Source organism: Myotis nattereri (genome assembly GCF_964212035.1).
Source record: "Myotis nattereri genome assembly, chromosome: 15".
NCBI lineage: Eukaryota > Metazoa > Chordata > Mammalia > Chiroptera > Vespertilionidae > Myotis > Myotis nattereri.
Genome location: NC_138090.1, coordinates 39,560,143 through 39,587,633, shown reverse-complemented (window position 1 = coordinate 39,587,633; position 27,491 = coordinate 39,560,143). Strand labels below are relative to the sequence as shown.

General features: G+C 54.0%; 2 protein-coding genes across 4 annotated transcripts in view; both read right to left on the bottom strand.

Annotated features, from left to right (window-relative positions):
- Positions 1-666: 666 nt before the first annotated feature.
- NCCRP1 (NCCRP1, F-box associated domain containing) lies at positions 667-13,982 on the bottom strand. The gene is made up of 8 exons (XM_081106723.1): positions 13,906-13,982; positions 5,544-5,662; positions 3,232-3,613; positions 2,629-2,691; positions 2,498-2,549; positions 1,792-1,887; positions 1,154-1,292; positions 667-1,030 (listed from the first exon to the last, which is right to left on the bottom strand). The coding sequence occupies exons 3-8, from the start codon at positions 3,545-3,547 to the stop codon at positions 890-892; spliced, it is 807 nt and encodes a 268-aa protein (XP_080962849.1). The 5' UTR covers positions 3,548-3,613; positions 5,544-5,662; positions 13,906-13,982; the 3' UTR covers positions 667-889.
- A 5,278-nt stretch (positions 13,983-19,260) lies between these two features.
- Positions 19,261-27,491, bottom strand: part of PAK4 (p21 (RAC1) activated kinase 4) — a 51,788-nt gene continuing 43,557 nt past the window's right edge. For 2 of the 3 annotated variants that reach the window (XM_081108227.1, XM_081108226.1), the window contains exons 4-10: positions 25,377-25,838; positions 24,728-25,165; positions 23,930-24,063; positions 23,578-23,704; positions 22,210-22,335; positions 20,714-20,848; positions 19,261-20,232 (exon numbers count right to left, since the gene is read on the bottom strand). In XM_081108227.1, coding sequence (XP_080964353.1) covers positions 20,077-20,232; positions 20,714-20,848; positions 22,210-22,335; positions 23,578-23,704; positions 23,930-24,063; positions 24,728-25,165; positions 25,377-25,838 — 1,578 coding nt within the window. In that variant the 3' untranslated portion in view covers positions 19,261-20,076. The remainder of the gene's footprint in view (positions 20,233-20,713; positions 20,849-22,209; positions 22,336-23,577; positions 23,705-23,929; positions 24,064-24,727; positions 25,166-25,376; positions 25,839-27,491) is intronic. The other variant, XM_081108228.1, reaches the window with a different exon arrangement.

Here is a 27,491-nt window from a genome sequence, read left to right as displayed (position 1 = left end):
TGCTGATAATTAGACATTGACATGCTTCCCAGACCTTTTGGTGCACAGCCCTTCCCTGAGTGATCCCAGCTGCTCTGGCCTGCCAGGGACCTCCAGTCTCAGGATTCATGCATGAGACAGCAGGAGGCCTTCAAGGACCAGCCCAGGCCAGGCCAGGGTCTGTTGTGAGATCTGGCCAGAGCCTAGGACTTATGGGTAGTTCAATCCTTCAAACCTCCCCTCCCCTACAAATGGAAGACACTTTAGTGCAAATTTGCATATTGCTGCAAATGTGACTTTGCAACCTATTCTCAACCCCTCCCCCAGGGATGGGGCCCTTGATGGATACCTGGGTTTGGGGGCTCTTAGGAGAAGCTAAAGAAGAGAATTGTGGGTCTTGGGGAAGGAAAGATATGGGGACAGCTCACGGGGAAGGACAACTTGGGGTTGGATGGAGGAGGAGAATTCGGGGGGATTCTGAGAGCTAAGAAATGTGGGGGAAAGAGGTAGGTGGAGATGCTAAGAGACCATAAGGTGGGGGTATGTGAAGACATCAGTGGTCAAGGGAGGCGTGGGAGGTGGAGGAGGTGTGAGGTGCTGGAGGATCACAGAGCAGAGGGTGTGCGAGTGGGCTGGGAGCTCAGCGAAGTTCTAAGGAGCAAAGATGGCAAAATACTCAGAATCCTTGGGCACAGGTGTTTATTGGTTTAATCAACAAGGGTTTATTGAGCACCTACTATCTGTCGAGCACTGCCTCGGGAAGACATGGTCCCTGCCCTCCTGGAGCCCCGAGAGTGCAGGGGAAATGCCAAAGATTCAGATGTTGGGGGGGGGGGGGGGTGGAGAGGGCGCGGCGGGGAGGGCGATGGAGTCAGACACTCAGGATGAGACAAGGGGCCAAAACAGCCAGTCACTCCCTGAACTGCACAGACACGGAGGAGTCAGTCACCCTTGTTCGCCGCAGCCCCCCAGGCTCCATGCGGTTCTTGGTCTTGTGCAGGAAGTGGACAAAACGCACACCAGGGCCATACTGGCGGAATACGTGGGACACCTGTGGCAGCAGCGGGGCAGGAAGAAGTCCTTATTAGGGACCCATGAGCCGCGCTCTCCCTCCTCCTCCCTCTGTGAGGTCTTGGGACAGGCCTGGGTTGGCAGCTGGGACAGGGAGTCTCACCTGGACCCAGCGGCCAGGAGGGCCCCTCCCAGACGTCCGGGGGGCCACATGGTGCTGAGCAATGATGGTGTGACGGTCAGCTGCCAGCAGCCAGACGTGCAACTCATAGACACACACGTCCAGCCGGCTGTCCTCAAACCTGGGGGTGGGGGGAAGGCCTTCAGCTGCCACCTCAGACCCAACATCCCCACCCCATGTCTTGCCCCAATCACCATTTAGCACCACTCACTGACACCCCCCTGTGCCCCTGGACTGGCTGGTGCTGGCAACACAGCCCCCTGCCCCCCCCCTCTTGGGATTCATAGTCCAGTGGGGAGGCAGTGACCAGCAGGAATAGTCAGGACCAGCATGGGGGCTGGTCAGGGAAGGCTTCCCGGTGGAGCCATGTGTAACCGACTCCTGAAGGACAAGGACGAATCGTCCTGAGAAAGACAAGCATCTGAAGAGGAAAGAACAGCCTTGGGCCTGGCACATTTCAAAACCTGAAGGTGTCTGAGAGAAGGGGCCACAGAGGTGGGCAGGGCTGGGTCCTGCAGGGACAGGAGAGTCCTGGTGGGAGGCTCAGGCCAAAGGGGAGGGCGGGGCGGGGTTGTGCTTTGGGCAGCCCCTGTGTGCACCCTGGTGGGGAAGGCACGTACCAGTCCATGACAGTAATGTCTGGCTGCTCGTCATCAAGAAGCTCCTCCCACAGGCCCTCGGCCAGCAGATCCACACACTGATGCTTCACCGTCCAGCTGTGAGAGAGGGCACAGGGGAGGCGGGCTCTGGGACCTGCTGGCATTCTTGGGCATCTCCCAGGCCAGCCTGACCCCAGGGAGCAGGAAACCTGATCACAGCACCCTCATATCCAGGGGACCGCGGTATGGGCGCTGGGCCCTCACTGGGCACCTTATAGTCTCGGTTCCCATCACCCTCTTGGCAGGCGATGCATTCTGAACCCTGTGTTGCGGTGGGGAAACCGAGGCTCAGAAGGGACGTGAGTTTCCCAATGTCAAGCACAAAGAAGCTCTGGCCCAGGGTGACTCTGAGCCCCTGAGTTGCACCATCTCACCCGCTGCCCAGAAGCGGGAATCAGATCCTCGGGGCCTGGGGACTCGCCTCCTCCCAGGGGAAGGGCTCAGCAGAGGAACAATAATAGCTGCTACTTGTGAACACCTACTATGTGTCAGCCAGACCTGGCCAAAGACTGTGCTGTGTGTTAGGGGCATTCTCTGGGCAGGTGACTAACTCTGTGTTTACAGGGCAAGAAACTGAGGCCCAGAGAGGCAAAGTCATTTTCTCCAGGCCCCACAGCAAGGAAGGCTGGAGGAGGGAGTCCATCGCAGGCCCGGCCTGGCCACTCACCTGCAGTTGTGCTGGAGCTGCTCAGTCCTAATGTACCACCCACGGAAGTTGCCTGCAGGTGGAGGAGCAAAGGGTTAGAAAGCACAGAGTGGCGGGCGCCCTGCCCTGGGGACCAGCCCCCAAGCACTCACCCAGCGTCTCCAGGGGCTGCCGAGTGGGGCCAGTAGGGGGCGCTGGCTCATAAATGTTGATGCCTGAAACGGGCAGGTGATACACAGGGCCTCAGGCCTGCTGGAGCTGCCCCTGTCCACCCTCTCCCTGCACCCTACCCTCAGGGCCCCTCTGAAGGGCAGGAAGCTGTGCCACCCACCAGGCAGACCAGTCTGGGAGGGTGAGTGAGCCAGGGCCCAGGGAGAGCCCTGAGAATGCCCTGGGGGAGAGGGACCAGGTGCGTTCTGGTGAGGCAGAGACAGAGGGACAGGGGGGCACCCAGAAAAAGGCACTTAGAATATAGGCAGAGGGAGGAGCCAGGGGGGATCCAGGGGGGGACGGGGAGCAGGAGGAAGGGCGTGAGCCGGGTGACAAGAGATGCAGGGAGAGCTAGAGACACATGGCACAGAAGGAGAGAGTCAGGGATACCAGGCAGGACAGAGCCCCAAGCGGACAGACAGAGGTACAAATAACAGAGACAAAGGCACAGAGACAGGGATAGAGAGACAAGGGAACTGATGGAAGAGAGCAGAAGGTCTGGGTAAGCAGCGCTGGGGAAGAAGCTGGGCTGGCGGCACGGGCACCTTCGGGGTTGGGCGAGCGCAGCAGGTTGCGGTAGAGCGGCCGCCGCAGGAAGAGCAGCTTCCAGGTGAGGCCTGGCGGCAGCTCCAGGCTCGCGCCCGGCGGCCCCCACTCCTGCAGCAGCAGCTGCCGCGCGTGGGCCTCCGACGGCTCCTCTGCCGGGGACACACCGGGGCTCTCGGGGGTAGCGGGCGACGGCGGCGACTGCAGTGGAGGTGGCGACGGTGGCGAGGGCGGCTCCCGGGGGCTCTGGGGGCTCGCGGGCTCCTCGGTATCCATCCGGGCGCCGAGCTCGCGTCCCTCCTGCACCTCCTCCATCCTGGCGACTGTCTGGGCTCCTCCGCAGGGCTCGGGGTTACTGGGTCGGGGGGCGGGGCTCTCCAGCTGAAATTAAAGAGAGGGGTGTGTAGTGGGAAGGATCTGGGCCCCCAGGCACTCCTCCCTAGGACGGAGGAGGCCAGGTCCCCAGCCGCTCCTCCCTCAGAGCCAGGAGTTCAGGCCCCCAGCGCCCGCCTTGTCTCAGACCAGGAGGCCAGGTCTTAGCCCCTCCTCAGTTTCCCAAGCCTCCTGCTCAATTCCCCACAGCGCTGGCCCCGGGATTGGGGTGTGACTAGGGAGCTAGTGCTCTCTAAGGAGGCCCATCCACCTCATTAAGATCCCGCAGGGCCCTAGCTGGTTTGGCTCAGTGGATAGAGCGTCGGTCTGCGGACTGAAGGGTTCTCCCGGGTTCGATTCCAGTCAAGGGCACCTGCCTGGGTTGCAGGCTCAATCCCCAGTAGGGAGCGTGCAGGAGGTAGCCAGTCAATGATTCTTTCTCATCATTGATGTTTCTCTCTCTCTCCCTCTCCATTCCTCTCTGAAATCAATAAAAACATATTTTTTTTAAAAAAAGATCCAGCTTGGCAGGAGGTTAATTAATGAAGACCCCCTCTTTCAGCCTCTCCTCTCAGCAGAGGGGGTGTCAGCAGAGGGGGAGGTCCTGCTCTGTCCCCACCTGGGACACTCCCTTGGGACCCTGACATTTCCTGTTCTGGAAACCAAGGTGTGGGGTGCAGGGCAGAAAGAGACCTATAGCCAGAGATAGGGAGTCACCCACATGGGGGTCGCTGGTGAGACACTGAGCTAGCAGCAGAGACGGAAGCAGCAACACTATCTGGGTTTTTGGGGTGCAGCACTCCTTCCTGGGGTGAGGCAGGCAACACAGACTGCCAAAGCCTCCTCCCTCAGAGGAGGAGTTTGGAGTGAGGGATGGGACGATGGCGGGGGCAGGAGTGGGGGTGTGGAGGAAGTGGGATGGTGGAGAAACCTGTAGGGCCAGATGCCCACGGCCACGTCCTGCCCACGCCACATCCCACAGCGGGTAAGCACAGGTGCAGAGTTCCACACAGATTCCCAGTGACAGCCAGCGCTTTCTGCTTGCTGGGTGCCCGTCTAAGTGCGCACACGTCCATTTCATCCTCTAAGACCAGAGGAGGGAGGTGCTGCTATGATAAGGAAAGGGAACAGCAAACGTGTTGTGGAGCTGTGTGCGCCCCACGTGCTCCAGTCCCATCTCACACACACACCAACCCTATGTGGGTGCTGTTGCTACCCCTGTTTCACAGATGAGGAAACAGAGGCCACCCTCACAGGCCTGGGAGCTTCCTGCCCCAGATCGGAGGGGAAACATGCTGCAGACCCTGGGAACTGAGTTCACGCCCCAGTGATGACACTCATGCAACTGAGGGCTGACTGTGGCAGGGACTGTTCTAGCTCTTCAGGTGGGTGATTAATTCAATCTCCGCGTCCTCCCTAGGAAGCAGATACTAAACTCATTTTGCAGATGAGGACACTGAGACACAGTGAGGTCTAGTAACTCACACAAGGTTGCACAGCTGGTATGTGGCAGGTTGGATACACAGAACTTCAGATAAGACACACAGGGACACAGATTCAAATCACACCCAAGGAGAAACACTGGTCCACACAGAAGCAGACAGGAGATAATAATGGTCATATTTATTGTCTGTCTTTAACTCACTGAACTTCTCAACAACCTCAGGAAGCAGAAACTGATTCATTCACAGATCAGAGGCAGAGAGGTGAAGCAACCTGTCCTGGGAAAGTTGGGAATTAGCCAATTTAGGATACTGGCAGGCAGAAAGGACCCATGGGAGGGGACAAACCAACTAATACATACTGGCGCCTGGCCCCACAGCACATGCACGTTCCCAGGAGACTTCCAGACAAGCACTCAAAGAGCCCAGGACAACCCAACAACCAGAGACTCTCCCCAGGCATCACAAACCCACACCCTATCTGCTGGCTTGCCCACCTGTCCTCATTGGAGGAGGAGGAGGACAAGGAGGAGAAAGAAGAGTGTGGCCAGTAGAGTCAGAGCTGTCTCCAGGTTAGAATCCAGGGCAGGGCAGGGAGTTGCCGGGAGCCAGAGACCTAAAAATAAGGGCAAGGGAGAGTCTGCAAAGTGGAAATGGACACCCCCCCTCCTCTGCCTGCCCCCTGCCTGCCATGGTTTCCACATCATTCCTTCCCTGAGAGTGGACACACACACACACACACACACACAGTGGCAGCCAGGGGGTGCTACGAAAGCCCAAAGCCAACCACTCACTCCCCCACTTACACCTGCCATGAATCCCCAGTGTCCTCAGCACGTCCCAGGTTTCTGGCAGGCATCCGAGGCCCCGGATCCCTGGGCCCCCGCCTCTGTGATCTGTTCTCTCTCATCTCAGGGATTTTGCTCCTGAAGTTCTTCCCACCTGGAATGCCCTGCCTTCTCCCCACACCCCCGCACTTAGAGGTTCCTAAGCATTAAGGCACCTCAGATTCACCCAGGGAGCGTGTTTAAAATGTGTATTTTCAAGCCCTCCTCCCAGGAGTCCTACTCAGTCCCTCTGCCCCCAGAATCTAAAAGTCAAGAAGCGAGAACCAAGATGGCAGCATAGGTAAACACCTATACTTGCTGCCTTTCACAACCACATCAAAATTACAACTAAAAGGCAGAACAACTACCACCCAGAACCATGGGAAAGCTGACGGAGTGGAAGTTCCACAACTAGAGAGGTGAAGAAAGTGCACTGAGACTGGTAAGAGGTGTGGAGGCGCGGCAAGTGCTGGCACCTGGATGTGCTGCTCTTTTAATGAGGAGGGAGATACAAGCTCTCGTTTGCTCTGAACTCCAGTTCCAGGCAAGACTCTGGGGGACCCAGACACATATGGAGAGAAACTGGACTGTCTGGCATCGGAACAGGAATGCGAGGGTGGCTTTCTCTCAGAAGTGCTCACAGCGATCGTTGTTCCTGCACGGGGGCGTGGGACACGGAGACCCGGGGGCCTCTCCAGTGCAGGGCTGACTGGCAGTCATTGTGTTTGCTCCGCCCTGGTGATTCCCGAGACCCCTCCCCACCCAACTTAGGATCCCACCCAAGCTGTGTGCATCAGCTTTTGTGCATCAGTCCTGTCCTCTCTCCACCTAAAACCTGTCAAACTGCAGCTGGGTCAGAGAGCTCCAGAGCTTCCAAAAGAAGGCCCAAGGCCGGCAGCAGCATCCTGCCTTGCTTCACACCTGGGCCTCATCTGGGCATTTCCAAACCCCATACAAAGAGTAGGAATCTTCAGATCTCTCTGTAGCTCCTGCTGGGTGGCCCCAGACAGTGGCTGACTTTGCACCTTTTTGGAGATCCAAGAGCCAGTGTACCCAGTGGTCAGAGTGAGACCATACCGGATTACAACTCTTCACATCCATAAAAAACACACTCAAGGGGCAGACTCAGTGAGCACCAAAGCCTCACTGAAGTAAGTCCTGCCCCATAAGGGTGTCTCCTGTGCAACAGATCTTCCAGTGTAGACACAGCTGGTCCTCACAGCCAATTGGCCTGGAGGTCAATTCCTCCCAATGACACCAACAGCAATCAAGGGTTAACTAAAACCAGACTGTGCAAACAGCCCACAAAGGGGTGCACCAAGAGTATCCACCTCAGGTGACTGGGGAGGATGAGCCACTGGACCCTATAGGACACCTAGCACACAAGGCCACTCTATCAACTCAAGGAGACTTAGTAGCTACCCAGTACATAGAAACAAACATAAGGAAGCAGCCAAAATGTGGAGACAAAGAAATGTCACAAATGAAAGAAACTGATGAAAGCAAAATACTGGATATAGCGTTCAAAACCATGGATATAATGTTACTCAAGAATCTTCTAGAAACCTCCAAGAAATTTAGTGAGACCCTCAAGGATATGAAAAAGGACCAATCAGAAATTAAGCATACACTGACTGAAATAAAGAATAATATACAGAGATCCAAAAGCAGAGTAGAGGATTCCAAGAATCAAGGCAAAGATTTGAAATATGAAGAAGCAAAAACACCCAACCAGAAAAGCAAAAAGAATCCAAAAATATGAAGATAGTGTAAGGAGCCTCTGGGACAGCTTCAAACGTACCAACATCAGAATTATAGGGGTGCCAGAAGAAGAGAGAGAGCAAGATATTGAAAACCTATTTGAAGAAATAATGACAGAAAATTTCCCCTACCTGGTGAAAGACATAGACTTACAGGTCCAGGAAGCGCAGAGAACCCCAAACAAGAGGAATCCAAAGAGGACCACACCAAGACGCACCATAATTAAAATGCCAAGAGCAAAAGACAAAGAAAGAATTTTAAAAGCAGCAAGAGAAAAACAGTTAGTTACCTACAAGGGAGTACCCATACGACTGTCAGCTGATTTCTCAACAGAAACTATACAGGCCAGAAGGGAGTGGCAAGAAATATATAAAGTGATGAATAGCAAGAACCTACAACCAAGATTACTTTATCCAGCAAAGCTATCATTTAGAATTGAAGGTCAGATAAAGAGCTTCACAGATAAGAAAAAGCTAAAGGAGTTCATCACCACCAAACAGTATTATATGAAATGCTGAAGGGTATTCTTTAAGAAGAGGAAGAAGAAGAAAAAGGTAAAGATAAAAAATTATGAACAACAAAGTGACAACAAATACATATCTATCAACAAGTGAACCTAAAAATCAAATGAATAAAAAACCTGATGAACAGAACAGACTGATGAATGGAATAGAATCAGGGGCATGGAAAGGGAGCAGAATGACAATTCTCGGGGCGGGTGGGGTAGGGGTTGTGGGGGGTGAGGGAAAAGATTGGACAAAGAGCTTACACCTATGGACGAGGTCAGTGGGGGAAAGCGGTGGGGGAGAAGGCCTGGAGTGGGGTGGGAACCGGGTGGAGGTGAGCAATGGGAGAAAAAAAGAGGAACATTTGTAATAATCTCAACAATAAAGATTAAATAAATAAATAAATAAATAAATAAATAAATAAATGTTAAGAAGCTCACATCCCACATTCCTACTATGAGAAACATTTTTACCTAATTCTGAGGGATCCAGGAGAACAACCAGAGCCCTGCAAAGCCCAGCGGCTTTCAGCATTACAGGTCTCCTTTCCAAACAGGCCTGTTGACCAAATGGCACCCTTCCCCAAAAGCCACCCTTCATACATCAGGAAACATTAAAAAACATGAGTGATGGTGTGACCACTTGGGAAACAATTTTATAATTTCTTTTAAAACTGATTGTCCTCCCACCCTATAACCCGGCAATCCTGCTCCTAGGATTTAGCCTCAAATGAAAGGCCATGTCCCCACAAAGACCTGCACCCAACACTTTCTAAAAATACAGTTGACCCTTAAAGAACATGGGTTTGAATTGTGTGGGTCCACTTATAGGCAGGTTTTTTAAATCAATACTGAAAATTTATTTTCTCTTCCTTATAATTTTCTTAATAACATTGTCTTTTCTCTAGCTTATTTCATTGTAAGAATATAGTACACTAGAGACCTGGTGCATGAATTCGTGAGAGGGTGGGGTTCCTTGGCCTGGCCAGCAATCGGGGCCGATTGGAGGCCATCTCGCCCAGTCCCGATGGGAGCAGATGGGGGCTGGCAGGCTGAGGAGGGACTGCGGGAGGGCTCCAGGATGTGTCTGGCCCTCTCGCCCAGTTCCTGTCAGCCAGACCCCAGCAGCAAGCTAACCTACTGGTCGGAATGTCTGTCCCTTGGTGGCCAATGTACATCATAGCAACTAGTCGAGCGGTCGACTGAACTGTTGACCGATTGGTCAGACACTTAGCTTATTACACTTTTATTATATAGGATAATACATATTACATACAAAATATGTGTTAATTGACTACTTATGTTATCAGTTAGACCATAGGTCAGTTAGGGTGAACCTTTTGAGCTCGGTATGTCAGCATTTTGAAAAACCCTAACTTAACTCTGGTGCCGTGTCACATATAGAAATTTTTTGATATTTGCAACCATAGTAAAACAAAGATTTGTATTTTTGATATTTATTTTATATATTTAAATGCCATTTAACAAAGAAAAATCAACCAAAAAAATGAGTTCGCGTGTCACCTCTGACATGCGTGCCATAGGTTCGCCATCACTGCGATAGGTTATCTGGTCAACAGTAGGTTATAAGCAGTTCAGTTTGGGAGGAGTCAAAGATTATATGTGGAGCCCTAGCTCAGTGGTTAGAGTGTTGGCCCAAGGACTGAAGGGTGGCAAGTTTGATTCTGGTCAAGGGCACCTACCTTTGTTGCAGGCTCGATCTCCCGCTCCTGTTGGGGCATGTGCAGGAGGCAACAAATCAATGTGTTTCTCTCACATCAGTGATTTTCTCTCTCTCCCCCTCCCTTCCACTGTCTCTAAAAATCAATGAAAAAAAAATATCCTAGGGTGAGAAATAACCAAAAAAATGTTTATATGTAGATCTTTACTATACATCCCTCACCCCCACATTGTTCAAGAGTCAACTATAGCTTCAAATCAGAACAATATGTGTCCATCAACAGGTGAATGGATAATGTAGGCGACCTCCATCCATACCATGGACTACTCTAAGTGAGACAAAAGCCTGAGCTATTGAAACATACAACCACATGGGCAAAACTAAAATCATTACAAAGAGTGACGAAGGCCAGGTAAAAAAAGAGCATGGCCGGTGTAATTCCATTTATATCAAATTCTAGAAAAGACAACAATAATCCTATCTAATAAAGATGGAATATGCAAATTGACTATCACACCGTCACAAAGATGGCGGTGCCCATAGTTACAAGATGGCAGTGTCCAGTCCCCTCAGCCCCATCAAAGTCCCCAGTCCTTTCAGCCCCGCTGGGGGTGGCAGGCGGGTCTGGTTGCTCCTTGCTCCCACTGCCAGAGTCCCACAGTCCTTTCAGCCCAGCCAGGGGGGCGGCAGGCGCATGGTGTGGCCAGACCTACCCTCAGCCCCCCAGCTGCCCAGGGCTGGCCTGAGGTGCAGGCAAGCCTCGGATGGTGGCTACCCAGCCACCTAAGGCCAGCCGAGGCACAGGCAAGCCTCAGATGTTGGCTGCCCAGCTGCCCAGGGCAGGCCCGAGGCTCAGGTAACCAGGGATGGCTGAGGCTTGCGCTGCTGGCAGTGGCAGCAGCAGAGGTGTGATGGGGGCATTGCCTTCCCCTGATGGCCGGGTTGCCTCCCACTTCTGAGGGCTCCCAGACTGTGAGCAGGCAGGGCTGAGGGACCCCCACCTCCAGTGCATGAATTTTCATGCACCAGGCCTCTAGTCTACATATATAAAAGCCTAATATGCAAATTGTCCCCTCCGGAGTTCAACCAATGGACCAGGAATTCGATCACTCACTATGATGTGTGCTGCCAACCAGGGGGTGGCACGGAATGAAGGAAGGCCCCAGCTGGCAGCCGGAAGGCCCTGATTGGCCCTGATCGCCAGCCAGGCCTAGGGACTCTACCTGTGCACGAACTTCGTGCCCTGGACCTCTAGTTTGGAATAAAAAAGAGCAGGTGGAGGTTAGCCTGAGCTGGGGATGAACTGCAAAGACATATGGGAGTAGACTTCCTGGGTTGATGAAATGTTCAGTCTTTTGTTTGAGCAATAGGCAAAAGGTGGCACCATTTGCAGAGAGGGGAAGAGAGAGACCAGAACAGATGCGGCAATACAGGAAATCAAGCATTCCATTGTACATGTGTTAGGTCCTGGGCATCCAAAGGGTGATAACCAGGGGTGGCTGATGTTCGAGGCTGGAGTTGAGACAGGGTCAGGGCTGAGACACAAATGCGGGGCTGAATGAGGTAATAAAAGCAATACAGGCATACCTCAGAGATGTTGCGAGTTCCATTTCAAACCTTGTGTGTCCTTGGGCAAAGGAATTCCTTTTCCAAGCCTTAGTTTCTCAGCTATAAAACTGTGCCACTCTCCCCCTCACTCATGGTGTCCCATTGTTTTGCTGGTCCTTGACCTACAAATTCCTCCCACCTCAGGGCCTTTGCACATGCTGCCACATCTGCCTGCAAGGCTTCACGTTCCATGCTTCCATGGCTGCTTTCATCTCCACTGAAATGTCACCTCTTCATAACGCACATATCCTTCTGGCTTTTTTTCTACCTAACAATATCTTGGTAATTGTTTGCTGTTGGTTTGTCAACAGTAATCTGGGCCTTCCCCTGTTATTCCCTATTGCCACACCCTGTTCTATCTTTCATGAACTTAGGTATTTGTAAATACCTTAAGTATATGATTATGCTCACTTGGTCATGAACTGTCACCCCGTGAGAATGTCAGACTCACCAGGGTAGGGCCTTGGGTGGTTTGTTTATTATTTGTGCCCAGCTCAGAGATGACACAGACTGATTGCTCTCTTTGCTAACAGGGAGGGCAAGAAGGCCCGGCCCCCGGCAGGAGTGCAAGACTCTGCCAGCCAAGGAACCACATTCAACGCACTCAAGTCTAGCTCTCACCATTCCTGCTTCAAAGCCAGTGTCACCCCTAGGAGTGTCAGTTTGTCCCAAGGCCTAATCCCCCTAATAGAGAGAATGGGGGGATGGTGTCTTGGACAGCAGGCACAGGGGCTTAGAGGAGCCCGGACTGTGGGGGATGGGAAAGCCCAGCCAGGTCAGGAGGGGGCTTGAGTGTGGGAGAAATGTGGGCTGGGTTGGGTGTTGTCTCCTTTAATATAAACCACAGGGGTGGGGAGCAGTTGTGCTGGGAGCCAGCTTCACCCTGCAGGAGGCAGCAGAGAGGCAGGGATGAGTGAGGATAGAAGGAAGAAATAAGAAGGGACAGAGAGAAAGGGAGGGAAGAAGGGTGGGAGGGAGAGAGACAAAGATAAAAAGAGAGAAGAGGTACAGGGATCTAGAGAGGCTGTAGCAGAGACAGAAAGAAAGAGACGTACATCCTTGGGCGGGGGGTGGGGTGTGTGTGGGGGTGGGGGTGGGGGTGACCAGAGCCAGGGAAGGATCCAGAGGTCAGACATGCCCAGGAAGCATTACCTGGGACAGGGGCAGGTGGGAGTCCTGTAGCGGCCGGGGAGGAAGCAAGGCATGGCACACAGAGAAATATGCCCCCGCGTCACACATGAAGTCCATGCAGATCTCTGCTGTGGCATTGATGGGAACAGTGGAGCATTGCCAGCTTCCTGAATGGCCATCAACAGGGACATTCAATAAACCATGATATGAATAAATCATGTTTCACATGCTCCATTAGCAGGTTGCTTCTTATGTAACAGCCAGGACCAACGACCAAGATACAATGTTGGGTAGAAAAAAGCCAGGCACAGAAGGTGTACTGCGGAGTTATGTACAGTGGGACGCATGTCTGTATATGCCTGTGGGTGTGTCCTGGTACGCGAATGCACTTCTGGAAGGAGATGCAAGATGCCTGTACCGGTGGCTGCCTCTGGGGAGGGGTGGAGAGGCTGCAATGGGGAAGGAGGTGGACTTTGCAATTTCCCCCTTGGAATTTTGTGCCATGTGCTAAGGTTACCTGTTCAAATACTAAATAAGAAGAGAGAGAGAGAGAGAGAGAGAGAGAGAGAGAGAGAGAGAGAGAGAGAGAGAGAGAAGAAGAAGAAGAAGAAGAAGAAGAAGAAGAAGAAGAAGAAGAAGAAGAAGAAGAAGAAGAAGAAGGAGAAGAAGAAGAAGGGCAGAGAGAGGAGAGAGGAGAGAGAGAGAGATAAAGGAATGGGGAAGAGAGGGGGGAAGAAAGGGAGTTTAATTTTGTTTAATCCAGGAGGCCCCAAACTTCTATAGATGCCTCTAGTCTTCTAGGAAAAGGCTCTGAGCTGTCCCCACCTCCCCAAACTGGCGGCCAGGACTCTATTTGCTACTCACCTCATCCCCCAGCCCACACATCTCTCAGCCCCAGGCTTTCTCCTTGAGCAACCATCTTTCTTCCAGAGCCCCCTTTTTCGGGTCTGGCCCTGGTTGATTTGACTGACCACACAGGAAGACAGAGGTTGACATGTGGTCCCTCAGGCTTGGAAGTGGAGGGGTCCCTGCCCCATTCTTCGGGAGGCTGTGGCGTGAGGATCGCCTGGAGGGACTCCCAGGCTAAGTGCCTGGCTTCAAACTCAGCCTCTGCCCCTTTCTTGTGTGACCTGGTTGGTGGCTTCGTGCCTCTGTCCTCCGCCTTCTAGCTGTAAAACGGGGTGAGGGAGGTGCTTCCTGAGGGGGCTGCCAGGAGGCTTGTATTAGTTTCCTGTGGCTGCGTAAGAAATTACCACAAACTTGGATGCTGAAAATAGCAGGAGATGTATTCTGCTCAAGTTCTGGAGGCCAGAGCCTGAAATCAGTGTCAGCACGGCGATGCTCACCCTGAAGCTGCTGGTGGTGGTGTGGGGTGGCTCGCGCCTCATCACTCCACTCTCCGCCTCTTCACACGGCCTTCTCCTGTGTCAAACGTCACTGGATTTAGGTCCCACGCAGACAAACCAGAATGATCTCATCTCAAGTCCTTAACTGCATCTACAAAGACCCTTTTTCCAAATAAGGGCACATTAATAGGTTCTGCAGGGACATGTCTTTTGGTGGCGGGTGGGGGGGGGTGGGGGGTGGGATGGGGGCAGGGGAGTGGCATTCAACTCACTAAAGATTAAGAGAAGTCAAACAATTAGGAGCTCAATAAGATATTTTTTCATTTTTTAAAATATGTTTTTAATAACTTGAGAGAGAAGATGGGAGAGGGAGAGAAAGAAACATCAATGAGAGAACCATCCATCGGCTGTCTCCTGCACATTCCCTACTGGGGCTGGAACCTGCAGCCTGGGCATGTGCCCTGATTGGGAATCAAACCAGCAACCTTTTGGTGCGTGGGACGGCGCTCAGCTGAGCCCCGCCAGCCAGGGCGTTAGTTACTGATTTTAGAGAGAAGCACTTACTTGTTGTTCCACTTTTGGATTCATTGGTTGTTTCTCGTATGTGCCCTGACGAGGGAAACCACAACTTTGGGGTATGGGGACGACACTCTAACCAACTAAGCTACCTGGCCAGGCCATAGTAAGATCTTGATGAATATTAGCTGTGATCTTGATTTTGCTTGGTCCATAGCATATTGTTAAATGGTTTGAGTGAATTGCCTATCTTTAAGATTCAAGAGCTTTTCCATGAACATGAGGATTTCTGGCGAAAAATCAGAACATTTAGCATTGTGGGGCCAAACTCCCATAAGGCCACAGTGGCCTGAGTAGTGACAGCCCTTCAAAAAGGCATGTGTGGCCCTCGTCTGTTTGGGTCAGTGGATAGAGTGTCGGCCTGAAGACTGATGAATCGCAGGTTCGATTCCAGTCAAGGGTGCATGCCTGGGGTTGTGGGATTGACCCCCAGTGGGGGGCCTGCAGGAGGCAGCCAATCAATGATTCTCCCTCATCATTGATGTTTCTATCTCTCTCCCTCTTCCTTCCTCTTTCAAATCAATAAAAATATGTATTATAAATAAATAAATAAATAAATAAATAAATAAATAAATAAATAAATAGAGTTTAGGTTTGGCCTTCCTAAGCCCTGTCACTGTGGGCAGGCCCTTCCCTTCTGGGGACCTCAGTCTCCACATCTGTGAAATGGAGTAAGGTGTGAAATGTTCTCTGAGAAGGTGTGAGGTGTTGGCAAGAGGTAGGCATGAGGCTTGAGGTCAACAGTGACAAACTGCCATCTTCGCATTCTGAATCCTGGCTGCGTGTTAGAATCATCTGGATAATTTCCATTTTAAATACCAGTACCTGGGCCCCAATCCACACTAATGGGGTTGCCCTTGCTTATAGAACATATCTTCAGCATCGCCTTCGAGGCCTTACCTCCAAGGCCAATCTCTTGTTTATTCTTTACCTTTATCCTCCTCCCTTGCTTCCCACTGGGAGCCATTGTAATATGTAAATGAGTCTCTTTTCTGGTCTTGCAAAATGATTGTTTTATGTCGACAATTTGTAATTCATACACCTTGTCTGGCAATATAGCTCTTAATTTTACTTTGCCATAACTGGTTTGGCTCCTACCCCCCGCGGGCACACATGGTCCTACCGGCTGCACCCCTTGGTGTCTCACTCACTCACTGGGGTGGACACCCAGACTGCCTCCAGCTCCCATCCCATCAGTCATGCCGCAGTGGACATCCTCAGGCTCCTACATGGTCCCAAGTGAGATTTCTGTGGTAAGTCAGCCAGGAGCTGAATTACTGGGAAATACTAATGTGCAATACAGTTAACCCTTGAACAATGTGGGGCTTATGGGTGTCAACCCCCTTATTCCTGCAGTTTAAAATCCATGTATAACTTCTGACTTCCCCAAAACTTAACCTGTCCCTTTGGTATACATAGAGAATTAGTTCCAGGACCCCCAGATAATATCAAAATCCACAGATGCTCAAGTTCCCTATGTAAAAAGACTTAGCTCAATGCATGGTCGGCTCTCCATATCCTCAGACTCTCAACGGGGGATCGAAAGCAGTAGAGGTATCTATGAGAAGAAGTCCACATATAAGGGAACCCATGCAGTTCAAACCCGTGTTGCTCAAGGGTCAGCTCAGTGATGGAAGCTGCCTTTCTATGATTACTGATGAGTTTGAGCACCTGTGCACTCTTGTTGGCCTTTGGGTTTTTCTTACGTAAGTCACCTGTTTACAGCCTTTGACCATTTTTCTACGAGGGTTGTTCTTTTTCTTGTTAAAATAATCTTACAAGGTGTTATACTTTGCAAATATTTCCCTCCATTCTGAACCTATTATATTTGCTCATGTCCTTCCTTGAACAAATTTTTGATATAACCAAATTTATTTCCTTCATAATTTGTTCCTTTTAAGTTTTATTGAAGAAGTCCTGGCTGGTGTGACTCAGCTGCTTGAATGTCATCCTGTGCACTTCCTGGTCATGGCACATGCCCAGGTTGTGGGTTCGATCCCTAGTTGGAGCACCAACAGTGGCAGGCAATGGATTGATGTCTCTCTCTCACATCAATGTTTCTCTCTCTCTTCCTCTTCCCTCTCTAAAAAATAAAAATAAATTAAATCCTTTTCTGCCTCTAGGCCAGGGGTGGGCAAACTTTTTGACTCGAGGGCCACAATGGGTTCTTAAACTGGACCGGAGGGCTGGAACAAAAGCATGGATGGAGTGTTTGTGTGAACTAATACATGTTAACACTGCTGCTGGTGAAGGAGCGGAGGGGAGAGCAAGAGAACCCTCTGCTCTTTTGGCTCCACGGGCCGGATAGAACAGCTGAACGGGCCGGATCCGGCCCGCGGGCCGTAGTTTGCCCACGGCTGCTCTAGGCCATTAAATATTTTCCTCTATAACGTTATAGTCTATCAGCAGGGGTAAAGGAGCACAATTTTATAGTAATAGAATTTTTAGCTAGACACAATGGTTACATTTCCTAACCTCATTGCTCTGACTGTGGTCACCTAAGCTCTGGCCACTGAGACCCTGATGCGACCACAGGGGTCCTATCCTTAAAGGCAGGTGCCCTCTTTCTGGCTCCCTCTGGTGGTGGCAGTGCTCTTGGACCACGGGGAGAGGCCACAGTCCCAGTATGGAGGAGCGTGAGATAGGAGGAGGCTGGGATCCTGTTGACTGGGCAGGGCTGAATCCCACACTCCTTGGCCAATGATAGGTCTCAGTGGCTCTCACACTCAAGACGGCCTCAGAATCCCCTGGCAGGTTGTTGTGTAGTACAGAGAGCCAGGTCCCACATGGTGTGATGGGGTGAGTGGGGCCCAGAAACTTGCATTCCCATTAAGTTCCCAGGGATGCTGCCAGTCCAGAACCACACTTTGAGAACCACTGGTCTGACTTAAGTCTGACCTTCACATGTCCTTAACTCCCTCTCCTGGACCTTTGCTGTGGCTAAGTTAACACTCCTTGTGGAGCGCCATGTCTGCACAGTGACATCTGGGCAGAGTGAGACCCCTGTCCCACATCCCAGCGGAGCAGATGACTCTTCTGCTCCGTCACACCTGCCCTTCCCACGAGGCGGGAAGCCTGAAAAGCTGCCTGTACGACTCTTGCCAGTTGGAATCAGTAAGGTCCTGCCCATAGGAGGCTTCCAGTGGGAGTAGAGGGTGGGAAGCTGGACAGCCATTCTGCTCAGTGCAGCAGGGACACAAGTGGACTTTAGTAGGGCCACTGACCCTTCGTCCCTCTAGCCCCACAGTGGAGGCTCCTGCCTTTAATGACTACTGGTTGGGTTCCTGGCCCTCTGTGGCTCCTCCAGCTTCCCCAGTGCCTTCGTAACCGACCCCCTGTATTAAATCCTGTTTGAAACTAGAGGAGTTTCTTACTGATACCGTAGGAACTCCTCCAGCATGGACGTCAGCAGCTGGGGGAACGTAGGGGGGCTGGACAAGGGGCTCCCCAAAGCCATTCTTTAAAACTGCAGTTATGTGACTGAAGACACGGTAAGAGCAGAGTTGCCGTGGGCTCTTCCTCCACAACCTAAGGGGCAAATGTCATCGCGGAGTCTCGGTGGGCGTCTCCACCAACAGTGGCACCTCCAGGCGCCCAGTGTGGCTGCAACGCTCTTTCCTCATCACCCTTATCTGTTCTGGGGATTATGGGTATTCCAGGCTAAAAGAGCCTCCGACGGCTATCCCCTTTTCCTGTTTTCTGGAACAATTTGTACAAGGTAGGAATTACCTGATACTTCAAAGCTTGGCACAACTCATTTGTACAGGTATTCAAGCTCAAAGCATTGTGTGTCGGGGGATATTTTGGTCTTTGGGTTATTTCTCCTTATGCCAATTTTGGCATATTTTTTCCAGACACATTCACATACAGCAATTATTGCTCGTGCTGGGCTGTTTAAATCTGATTATTTATCTAGACCATGCATGGACTCGGCCAGGCTGTCACAAAAACCGCACCCCAATTCTTGGGGGAAGTCGGGGCCAGTGAAGAGGGGTGCTCTGGAGATAGTCACGTGATAGTGGAGGAGAGTGGTAGTGTGGACCAAGCTGGAATCTCTCCGTCCTCACCACACACTTCCACCCACAAACCAGGCTGGGGTTGCTGGTGCCAGTGATACCGGAGGGCTATGGAGAGGGGCTCTCTCCTGTGCTCCCAGCGGCCCCCAGGAAGCTGCTCCTGCCCCACCCCTCAGCATGCTGGGGGGACACACAAAGCCCCGGAGAGCTCAGTGTCCAGAACGCTGCACTGTCACTCGATGACAGCTGGACTGCTTCTCCCCTGTTGGGAGCTAGGCCCAGGCCCGAGTCAGCCTGGAGGGAAGAGCTTGACTGATGGAGTCTCTGGGAAGCTGGCAGCCTTGGTCCATCCACCTTAGCCAAGCCCCAAAGCCCATCTGTCCATTGAGCAATTTACTAGCATCAACTCAACACGGATTCATTCCTACCCACTGAACACGCTCAAGACAACCTTTGAAACAAGTTGCCAGAAATTGCAGATTTGGTACAGTGGTCATCACGGCACATGGACTTGTAAACTGACTCCTTCCAGGCTCGGAGAAAGGGGGTGGGCAGTGTCAATGTGCCCGTGAGCAGGAGCTTTACTGGCTATCCTTTGACCTGGGACTCCCCACTCGCCCACAGACATAGCCTTTGCCCTAAGCTGGGCTAGAATCCTCGATAGGCCAGGCCCGCCCACTCCTGACCCTAGAGTCCCTCCGCCTGGACAGTGTGGCAGGCAGGGGCCTCTACACACTCCACAAACACACACACACACACAAATCAAGAAAATGTTTTAATTGTAAAACTAACTTGAGGGAGGGCAGGTGGGGCTGCGCCAAGGGGACAGGAACCTGATTCTTCAAGCAGTGGTTCGTCCCCGGTGCCCCCCGCAGAACAGGGACCATCTGTCCCCGGCTGGGAGCAGGGGCTAGAGTGTTATAAAATGACAATATAAATAGACTTCTAGAAAAGAAGAGGCTGTCCAGGTGCAGTAGTCATTTTCTGCAGAGGCTGGGGGTGGGGGGAAGCCCTGACCTGTCTCCCCATCCAACCACAGAAAGGAGATGTAGGGCTAAGGGAGAAGGCCACTCTTCAGACATTCATGATCGACCCCCACCATGGCTCAGGGGGAGAGGGGGTTGTATGTGAGGCAAGGTCAGAGACACCCACTCGCAGTCTGGAGGACAGAGGAGCTGGACCTTCCACTGTGTGCACACCCATGCACACACACACACACGCACACACGCACGCACACACGCCTCTTTCGTAGTGTTCTTTCCACCCCTAGCAGCCCCCACTGCAGAGTTCCAGTGATGGGAAGCTGCCTGTCCTTCCTGGGGACAGGGAAACACAGGGAGGGCCTGTCCTGTAGGGGGGGATCTGGGAGCCTCACTTGCTCCCACAAATCCCATATTTTGAGTCACAAAATCAAAACTGGAGTTCAGTAGTAGGGTCCCACACACTGCCCCAGTAACAAAGGCAATGCCACATGGAGTGTCTCCCAGGCCAGGAGGAGCACGGGCCGGCCCCCTACTGGCCTTCGGCAAGGGAGGGGTAACCCAAGGGGCTCTTTGGTTCAGGGACAGGGCACCAAGCCTCATCTGGTGCGGTTGTGGCGCATGAGGGGCACGATGCTGGCGGGCGGGCCCGCTTTGGCCAAGAACGGGTGCTTCAGCAGCTCGGCTGCCGTGGCCCGCTGTGCTGGGTCACGCACCAGCAGGCGGTCCAGGAAGCCCTTCAGGGACGGTGACACCTGTGGGGGAGGCAGGGCAGGTCTGAGTGCCAGCTCCACTGCTCACTCGCTGTGGGGGCCTCAGTCGCCTCTTCCTGTCAATGGGTGACACCTATTGTCCAGGTCGGGAGGAAAGAGGTGCCCTGTGTCTAGAGCTTGGCCCCACGGACTCATTTCCCCCCTATTTTCAAAGTTTGGTGAGGAGCTGGCAGCAGCGGGGCCCTGGAGGCACCCCTTCTCCCCAGATAGCTCTACCCGGAAGGCCCCTCTCCGGGGCCTGACCATGCTGTGTGCCTTCAGTCAGGCCAGCGTGAGCACCTCTGTGGGATTAGGAGGGCAATGAGTCTAGCACCCAGTAAATGCCATCCCAGGAGATATCAATGCCCCAGTTCAGTCCACACCAACCACCAGCGCACTGCTTGGGTGTGAGGCCGGGTGGCACCCAGCCACCCTACAGGCTTGTGTATCTTCCTCACACTACCTGCCTGCCGGCAGGGCCCACCTTGTGCAGGTTCTTCAGTCGGGGTGGCAGGTTGTCCCGAATCATCTTCATGGCTTTGAGGGGTGGCTCATTGAAGTAGGGGGGCTCCCCGTCCACCATCTCAATCACCATCACCCCCAGCGACCAGATGTCCACCTGCAGCGGAGGAAGGGATAGCAGGGCTTGTGCTGGGTAGGCCAGGGTTTGGAGGAGGCCAGGGTTTGGGGGAATCCTGGGGAGGGATGGCCCCCAGTTCTACCTTTGCCTCTCTGCAACCTGAGCCTTGGACCCGGAACCCCTGCTCTGACATGAGCCTGCCAACCCCATGCATTCTTCACCCAGGGAACCCCCTGGAGGGTTCTGCCCACCTAGCCTGTCCCCTTTCTTTTTGCTAAGCACAACCAGTTTCCTCTGGCGGACCCCCCACCCTTCCTCACACCTAGCCAGGGGTAGGCGGGGGGAAGGGGAGGCAAGAGCATGACCAGGTTGGCTGGGACCAGTAACTGGGTCAGGAATGGGCACACGACACAAGCGGAACCAATCAGAGTCGACCCTGAGACTATAAGCCAAATATCCTATGGTATTCATAGGCAGGGAGACATGTCCCAGTTGTCAGGGTCATCTCTGCTGTCACCAGGGGAGCACCTGACTGAGAGAACACTGCAGAGAAAATCAGGGCCTGAAGAGAAGGAGCATGTGGACGGCTAGGCCTGAAGCCTGTCACAATTTTGGGGACCCTTAGCTTCCAGGTTTTGCTAAATCCATTTGAGCAGGGTTTGTCACTCACAGGCTGTCCTGACTGAGATGTCCTCTCAGAATCTCATACTAGTCTCCCCTCCCAGTGTGACCCCACTCCAGCCTGAGGCCCCCCAAGATGTGCTTCCCAGGATGCCTGTCCCAGGACCAGGCACTGGGTCAGGTCTTGCTGGCTGACTGTGGAGGAATCCTCAGGGCCGTGGGCACGAGCTCACAGGCCTCAGGGCCAGGCAGGTGATGGCAGTGACGCCGGTCAGTGTACCTAATAGGAATGGGTGGGGGCTACGACCAAGACGAAGGGGCTGCCCTTTCTATAGCAGAGCAGCCTATCTGTGCTGCCAATTGTTGCCATGTGGGAATTGGCCTCCATGTGACCAAACATCTTGGTTTTCTGATGGAGAATGGATATTTGGACTTCTGTGAGAAACTTATCTTTTTTAAATGCTTGCAAAAGCATCTTCAAGCCAACCAGCCAGGAGCCAGCCACTTTGTGGCCTCTGCACCAGCTGTTAGTCAAAGCCGTGACCACTTCTGCTCAGCATTCTGTTCTCACTGCCAAGCACTAGGCATGGCTCAGAACTAGTACCTAATCAAGAATGAATGAATGTCTACCTCTTCCTCCAAAATCATCCCTGGAGACCCATTCCCCAGACTGAGACCCACTTCACGCCGTCACTCTGGCTGTTCTGAACCCCGCCACTCATGCTGTTCACAGCACGAACTCTTGCTGACAGCTGTACAACCAGCTCCCTCTGGCTTACCTCTGGCCCGTAGGGAAGGCGGGATATGAGCTCTGGGGCCATCCAGTAGGGCGTGCCAACCAATGACTTCCTCCGTGGCACCTCCTTGCTCACCTGGGCGCAGAACCCAAAGTCTGACAGCTTTACCTGGGGCAGGGGACAGGCAGCGAGGTCAGAGGTGCTGGCATGGGGAGGGTGAGAGAGGCAGCCCCCTATTAATTCCTTGGCCTCTGACATGCTGGGTCTCCACCTCTGGTAGGGAGCCCTTAGGTGTGTCACTGCCTCCACATCACACCATCTGACTTCCAGACAGGGTCTGCCCTAGGGCTGTGAGGGGAAGTGACCTGAGTCCTACGGGTACCCAGGCTGATGCTGGGGCCGAGACCAGAGCTGGATCCTAAAGCTCACGCCTGGGTCTCTGCTTCCCTGGAGTGTGAGGACACTGGGTCTGCCTCTGCGACAACCAGGCCTGCAGAACCAAGGATGCACACCTCTTTTGAGTCGCAGGCCCCTTCCAGACTCTTGAGGATGTCTGTGTGTCGCAACCCCGGAAAGCCTGCCCAGAGTGTGTGCAAGTTTAGGTGGCTACACATGTCCCTAAAACACTTCTGTAGACATCTTCAGGGGTTCACAGACCCTAGAGCAGTGGTCGGCAAACTCATTAGTCAACAGAGCCAAATATCAACAGTACAACGATTGAAATTTCTTTTGAGAGCCAAATTTTTAAAACTTAAACTATATAGGTAGGTACATTGTTATTAACTTAATTAGGGTACTCCTAAGGCTTAGGAAGAGCCACACTCAAGGGGCCAAAGAGCCGCATGTGGCTTTCGAGCCGCAGTTTGCCAACCACGGCCCTAGATTGAAGCTGCCCCCCTGAGCCCGCCCAGTGAAAAGAGCTCCACACTGCCACTTCTGTTGTCTGGATTAACTTTTCTGGGGGAGGAAGGTCGAATCTCCAAGAATTGGGTGATAGGCAAGGGGCCCTCCCACTGAGAGTCCACTCTTGGACTGTACATGCAGGTTCTGGGCACTCTGTGGCTCATCCATAGACCAGAAGTTCATTCAGTCCAGAAGACAGGAGGCAGGATGGGTCCACAGCCACTCAGGTGCTTGGTCTCAGGGGTGGGAGAAGCACATGGCCAAACTGTGGTGGCCACCCACATGTGTTCTCCCTTTTCTGAGCCTAGGGCAAGAGTGCAGGTGCCAGTGTCCTGGGCTGATGGCAGAGCCCCGTCAGCCTGGGCCACCAATGACCTGACTCTGGACTGCTGCCCAAGGAACAAGCTGACTGCTCCTCAAGACGCTGCACTGGGGGCCAGAGCCTGCCCTGATGGCAGAGGGGAGCTGGGGAGGGGCAGCGGAAGCCCAAACCACCCGAATCCTCACCCTGCCGTCGTGGGTCAGCAGGATGGAGTCACTCTTGATGTCCCGGTGGATAACGCCCTGGGCGTGGAGCACAGACAAGGCCTGCAGCACGGCGAGGCACACTGAGGCGATCTGCTCCTCGTTCATCCTGTGTGGGAGGAGGAAGCAACTGGGGCAAAGGGGTCCAAGGGGGGTCCAGTCCAACCTTGGGTGTCTGAGGGGGATATAGCCCTGTTGGCTCCGCCACCCCAAGGGATCTGGAGGGGACTTCATCCTGTCACAGGAGAGGTCTGGGGGGAATCTAGCGCCACCTTAGGGAGGCTGGGGAGACAGTGGGCTGGGTGCCAGCCAGGGCTGTGCTGCCTGGCAGTACCTGGTGTGGGTGACGATGTCAGTGAGGGCACCTCCCTCCAGGAACTCCATCACCACCCAGAGCTCATCGCCCACCAGGTAGCTGTTGTACATCTCCACTACATTCTCGTGCTGATAGTCGCGCATGATCACCACCTGGTGAGGGAGGCTGGGTCAGCGTGGTAGGGGGAGGGCCGCCAGCCGTCAGCCGCCCTCCTACCTCACTCTTGGGCCAGGGTTTGGGTTCTGCCACACTGCAGGCCCAGTTCCACCTGTCACTCTTGTTCATCGGGATCGCCCTGGACGGCCTTCCCCAAAGTTAACAGACCATAAAGGCAGCTTAGGCCTGAAGCCTCCATTCATTCTGAGGGCGCTCTCTTCCCCACGCACACACATTTCTGATCCCAATCTGTAACCAGCCCTGAGCTGGTCTCTGAGTGGCCCTGAAGACCAGGCTGGTGTTGGGAGAGGAAGTGGGAAGAGAGCGCCTGAGCACAGGGCTGAGATCAGGACAAGTAGGTATGAGCCGAGGTTAGAAAGGAAGGTGGGATGGGGATGGGAGAGGTGGGAACACACTGGTTTCAGGGCCACATTCAACCGAAGCTCATAGTAACGGGGGTGGGGGTGGTGGGGTGAGGGCCGGGCTGTGGGGCACAGTGCTGATGGACCCTGCATCAGAGTCCGGAGGCTGCTCCCAGAGCCCTCTGCTTTTGTAACAAGCTTGCTGGCAGAGGAGCTACCTCTTTCGGGCCTCAACACCATCAGGTGGAGGAGCACTGGGAGGAAGGTGAGGGCAGGACAGGGAGGCCAGGAGGCCCACCTCATTGAAGAGCAGCTCACGCCTCTGCTGCTTGCGCAGGTCCATCTTCTTGACAGCCACCAGACGACCTGAGCTACGCACAGTGGCGATGCACACAACGCCTGTGGAGCCCTCGCCAATCTTGATGAAGTTGTCCAGGTAGGAGCGGGGGTCACCAGGGTCCACCACCAACTGCAGAGCAGCCCGGAACTGCTCATGGGACACACGCTGGGGTTCCCGCTGTGGAGAGCGGGGGCCGGGAGGCCCAGAGGCAGGGGTGCCAGCAGGGGCAGCGAGGGTTCGGGCTGGAGGGGCCAGCTGGGGCTCGGAGGCATGGGGGCCCAGCACTCCAGGGCTGGGGGGGGCCCGAGCTCGGGTGGGAGGCCGGGAGGAAGAGGACTGGGGGACAGCCAGGGCCCCCACTGATGGCCCATTGGGGGCCATGTTGTGAGGCTCCCCCTGAAACAGAAAGGAGAGGAGGCTGTCAGTGGAAGGGCCAGGGGCCAGCTCTGCTCTCCTGAGCAGGACAGGGGCCCGGCTGTGGCACAGACACATGGTGGTCAGGATGGAGATGCACAGTGGGCTGGGCACAGGTTGGAGTAGGTGGGTGGGGGTAGGAAAAGCTTTGGGGAAGGAGACATACGGGGTCTTGGGGTGGGGGATCAGTTACCTGGGCGCCCCGGGATGGATGATCCGTGTCGGCCCGCGGGTATGTGTTAAAGGGCCGGCCGGCAGCCACTTTCGTCCCACTGGCCACACCAGCAGGTTGGGGGGTGCTGACGTCAGGCCCAGAGAGGGGTCGCTTGTCCCGGGAGGATTCCTGGGGCCCCCCTGAGCCCTCCCTGGAAGACTTTGGCTTCTTCTCCGGCCCCACCCGCCGCTTGTCACCACTGCTGCCACTCCCCTCACGGTGACCAGCAACCCGGCTTTGGCTGCCCGCCTTCTCTGGGCCCCCTCTGGCTATGGCAGCCTGCTCGGAGGGCATCCCATTTTCTTGGCGGGCACGAGCGGGTGGCGGCGGCGGGCTGTCTCTCCTCAGGGAATTGGAGCGTGTCACTGACATGTTCTCAAACTCGTCCAGTAGCAGCGTGAGGGCCCCATCCTTGGCACCTTTGCTGCCCCGCACGATGGTCTGGGGTCCAGGATCCAGGGCAGTGGTGGGAGAGGGGCCGGGCAAGTAGGAGGGGGACAAAGGATATGTAACCAACACACAAGGACAGGACAATACAACACACACAGAGACAAGACAGAGACAAATGAAGAAATGCTATGGGTGATGATGGGGCTGGGCAGATGGGGGCAGTGCCAGGGAGGCCCCGCAGCACCCTTCCCCCACCCCCACACAGAGAAGTCAGTTGCAGGGGGAGGGCTGAAGGAGTAACCTCCCCTCAGTCAGGCTGCCTCCGCCCCACCGCAGCCCCATCCCCAGCCTGAAGCTAGCTGAAGCACCCTCCTGCCTCCTGCTCTCCTGGCTTGCGGGGGGGGGGGGGGGGGGGGGAACGGTTCCTGCCCTGTGGGTGAAGGGGGAGGGCAGAGGCCACGTCACTCCATAATCAGCCTTGGAGAGCTGCAAATTACAGGATGCTGGGACCAGGGCACAGCTTGGTGCTTCCTCCCCTGCAGCCTGCCAGTGTTGTTAACCCCAAAAACACATTCTCTGTTCCCCTGGAAGCCAAGGGTTGGGTATAGGGAGAGTCAGAAAGGAGTGGGCCCAACATAGAGGGCAAGAGTACCCCAGGAGCGGGGATGGCAATGAGAATGCCGATGGGGGCTGGGTGGAGCGTGTGTCCCAAATCCACCCAGTGCTCACCCTCTCCATGGGCACCACCCTCATCCAGGTCCTGGCTCCCTCTTTGAGAAACAGTCTCCAGGGTTCCCTGTCCCCCACTTAGCTCCAGGCACATGGGCCTCACTGCTCCTCAAGTACAAAGGCAGCTCCTACCTCAGGGCCTTTGCACTGGCTGTTCATTCTGCCTGGAACATCTTCCCCCAAGTATGCCATGGCTCCCTCCCTCCTCTCCTCAGGTCTTTGCTGGAAACTCAGCTTCTCAGAGGGAGACTTTTGCTGAGCAGCCATCTAAAATGCCAGCCCCTAACACTCCCTGACCCTCTTCCCTGCCTTTAGAGCACTTAAAACCACTGGAGCCCTAGCTGGGTTGGCTCAGGAAATAGAGCATCGGCCTGCGAACTGAAGGGTCCAGGTTCAATTCCGGTTAAGGGCGCATGCCCAGGTTGTGAGCTCGATCCCCAGTAGGGGGCGTGTAGGAGGCAGCCGATCAATGATTCTCATCATTGATGTTTCTATCTCTCCCTCTCCCTTCCTCTCTGAAATCAATAAAATATATTTATTAAAAAAATAAAGTACATAAAACCAGTGGATATAAACACCTACAGCTCCCCAGGTGCAATGTGTGTGTGAGCAGCGACTGGGTCTTCCTGTTTCTGCTCTTGCTAAACCTGAACACTTAGAGCAGTGTCGGTCTGCAGAAGGCACTCAATAAACATTTGCTGAACCGTGAGGGAGTGAGGGGAGCTGAGTGGAGGCCGTGGGAAGCAGAGAATATGGCCCCCACTTCTGTGCTGTCAACCACTGACACACAGGGACATGGGCCCAGGGCTGCCAGATAGCCCGAAGTCAGAATTGCCTCTACTGTGCAGAAAACACCGATCCCACAAAACCCACCTATGGGGCCTGCCCCTGCCTCTGCTGGGCCTTGGCTGCCAGCCCGGAAGCCTGGCAGACAGCTGGTCAGGCTTTAGGGTCAGAAGTGCCTGGGGGAGGGAG

Excerpts from the sequence above, each read along its gene's own strand:
- NCCRP1 (XM_081106723.1), bottom strand. The coding sequence starts at position 3,547 with ATGGAGGAGGTGCAGGAGGGACGCGAGCTCGGCGCCCGGATGGATACC. Across the intron at positions 2,550-2,628 it reads GCAGCCCCTGGAGACGCTGG|GCAACTTCCGTGGGTGGTAC; the intron begins GTGAGTGCTTGG and ends CTCCACCTGCAG. Across the intron at positions 1,888-2,497 it reads CAGCTCCAGCACAACTGCAG|CTGGACGGTGAAGCATCAGT; the intron begins GTGAGTGGCCAG and ends CCTCTCTCACAG.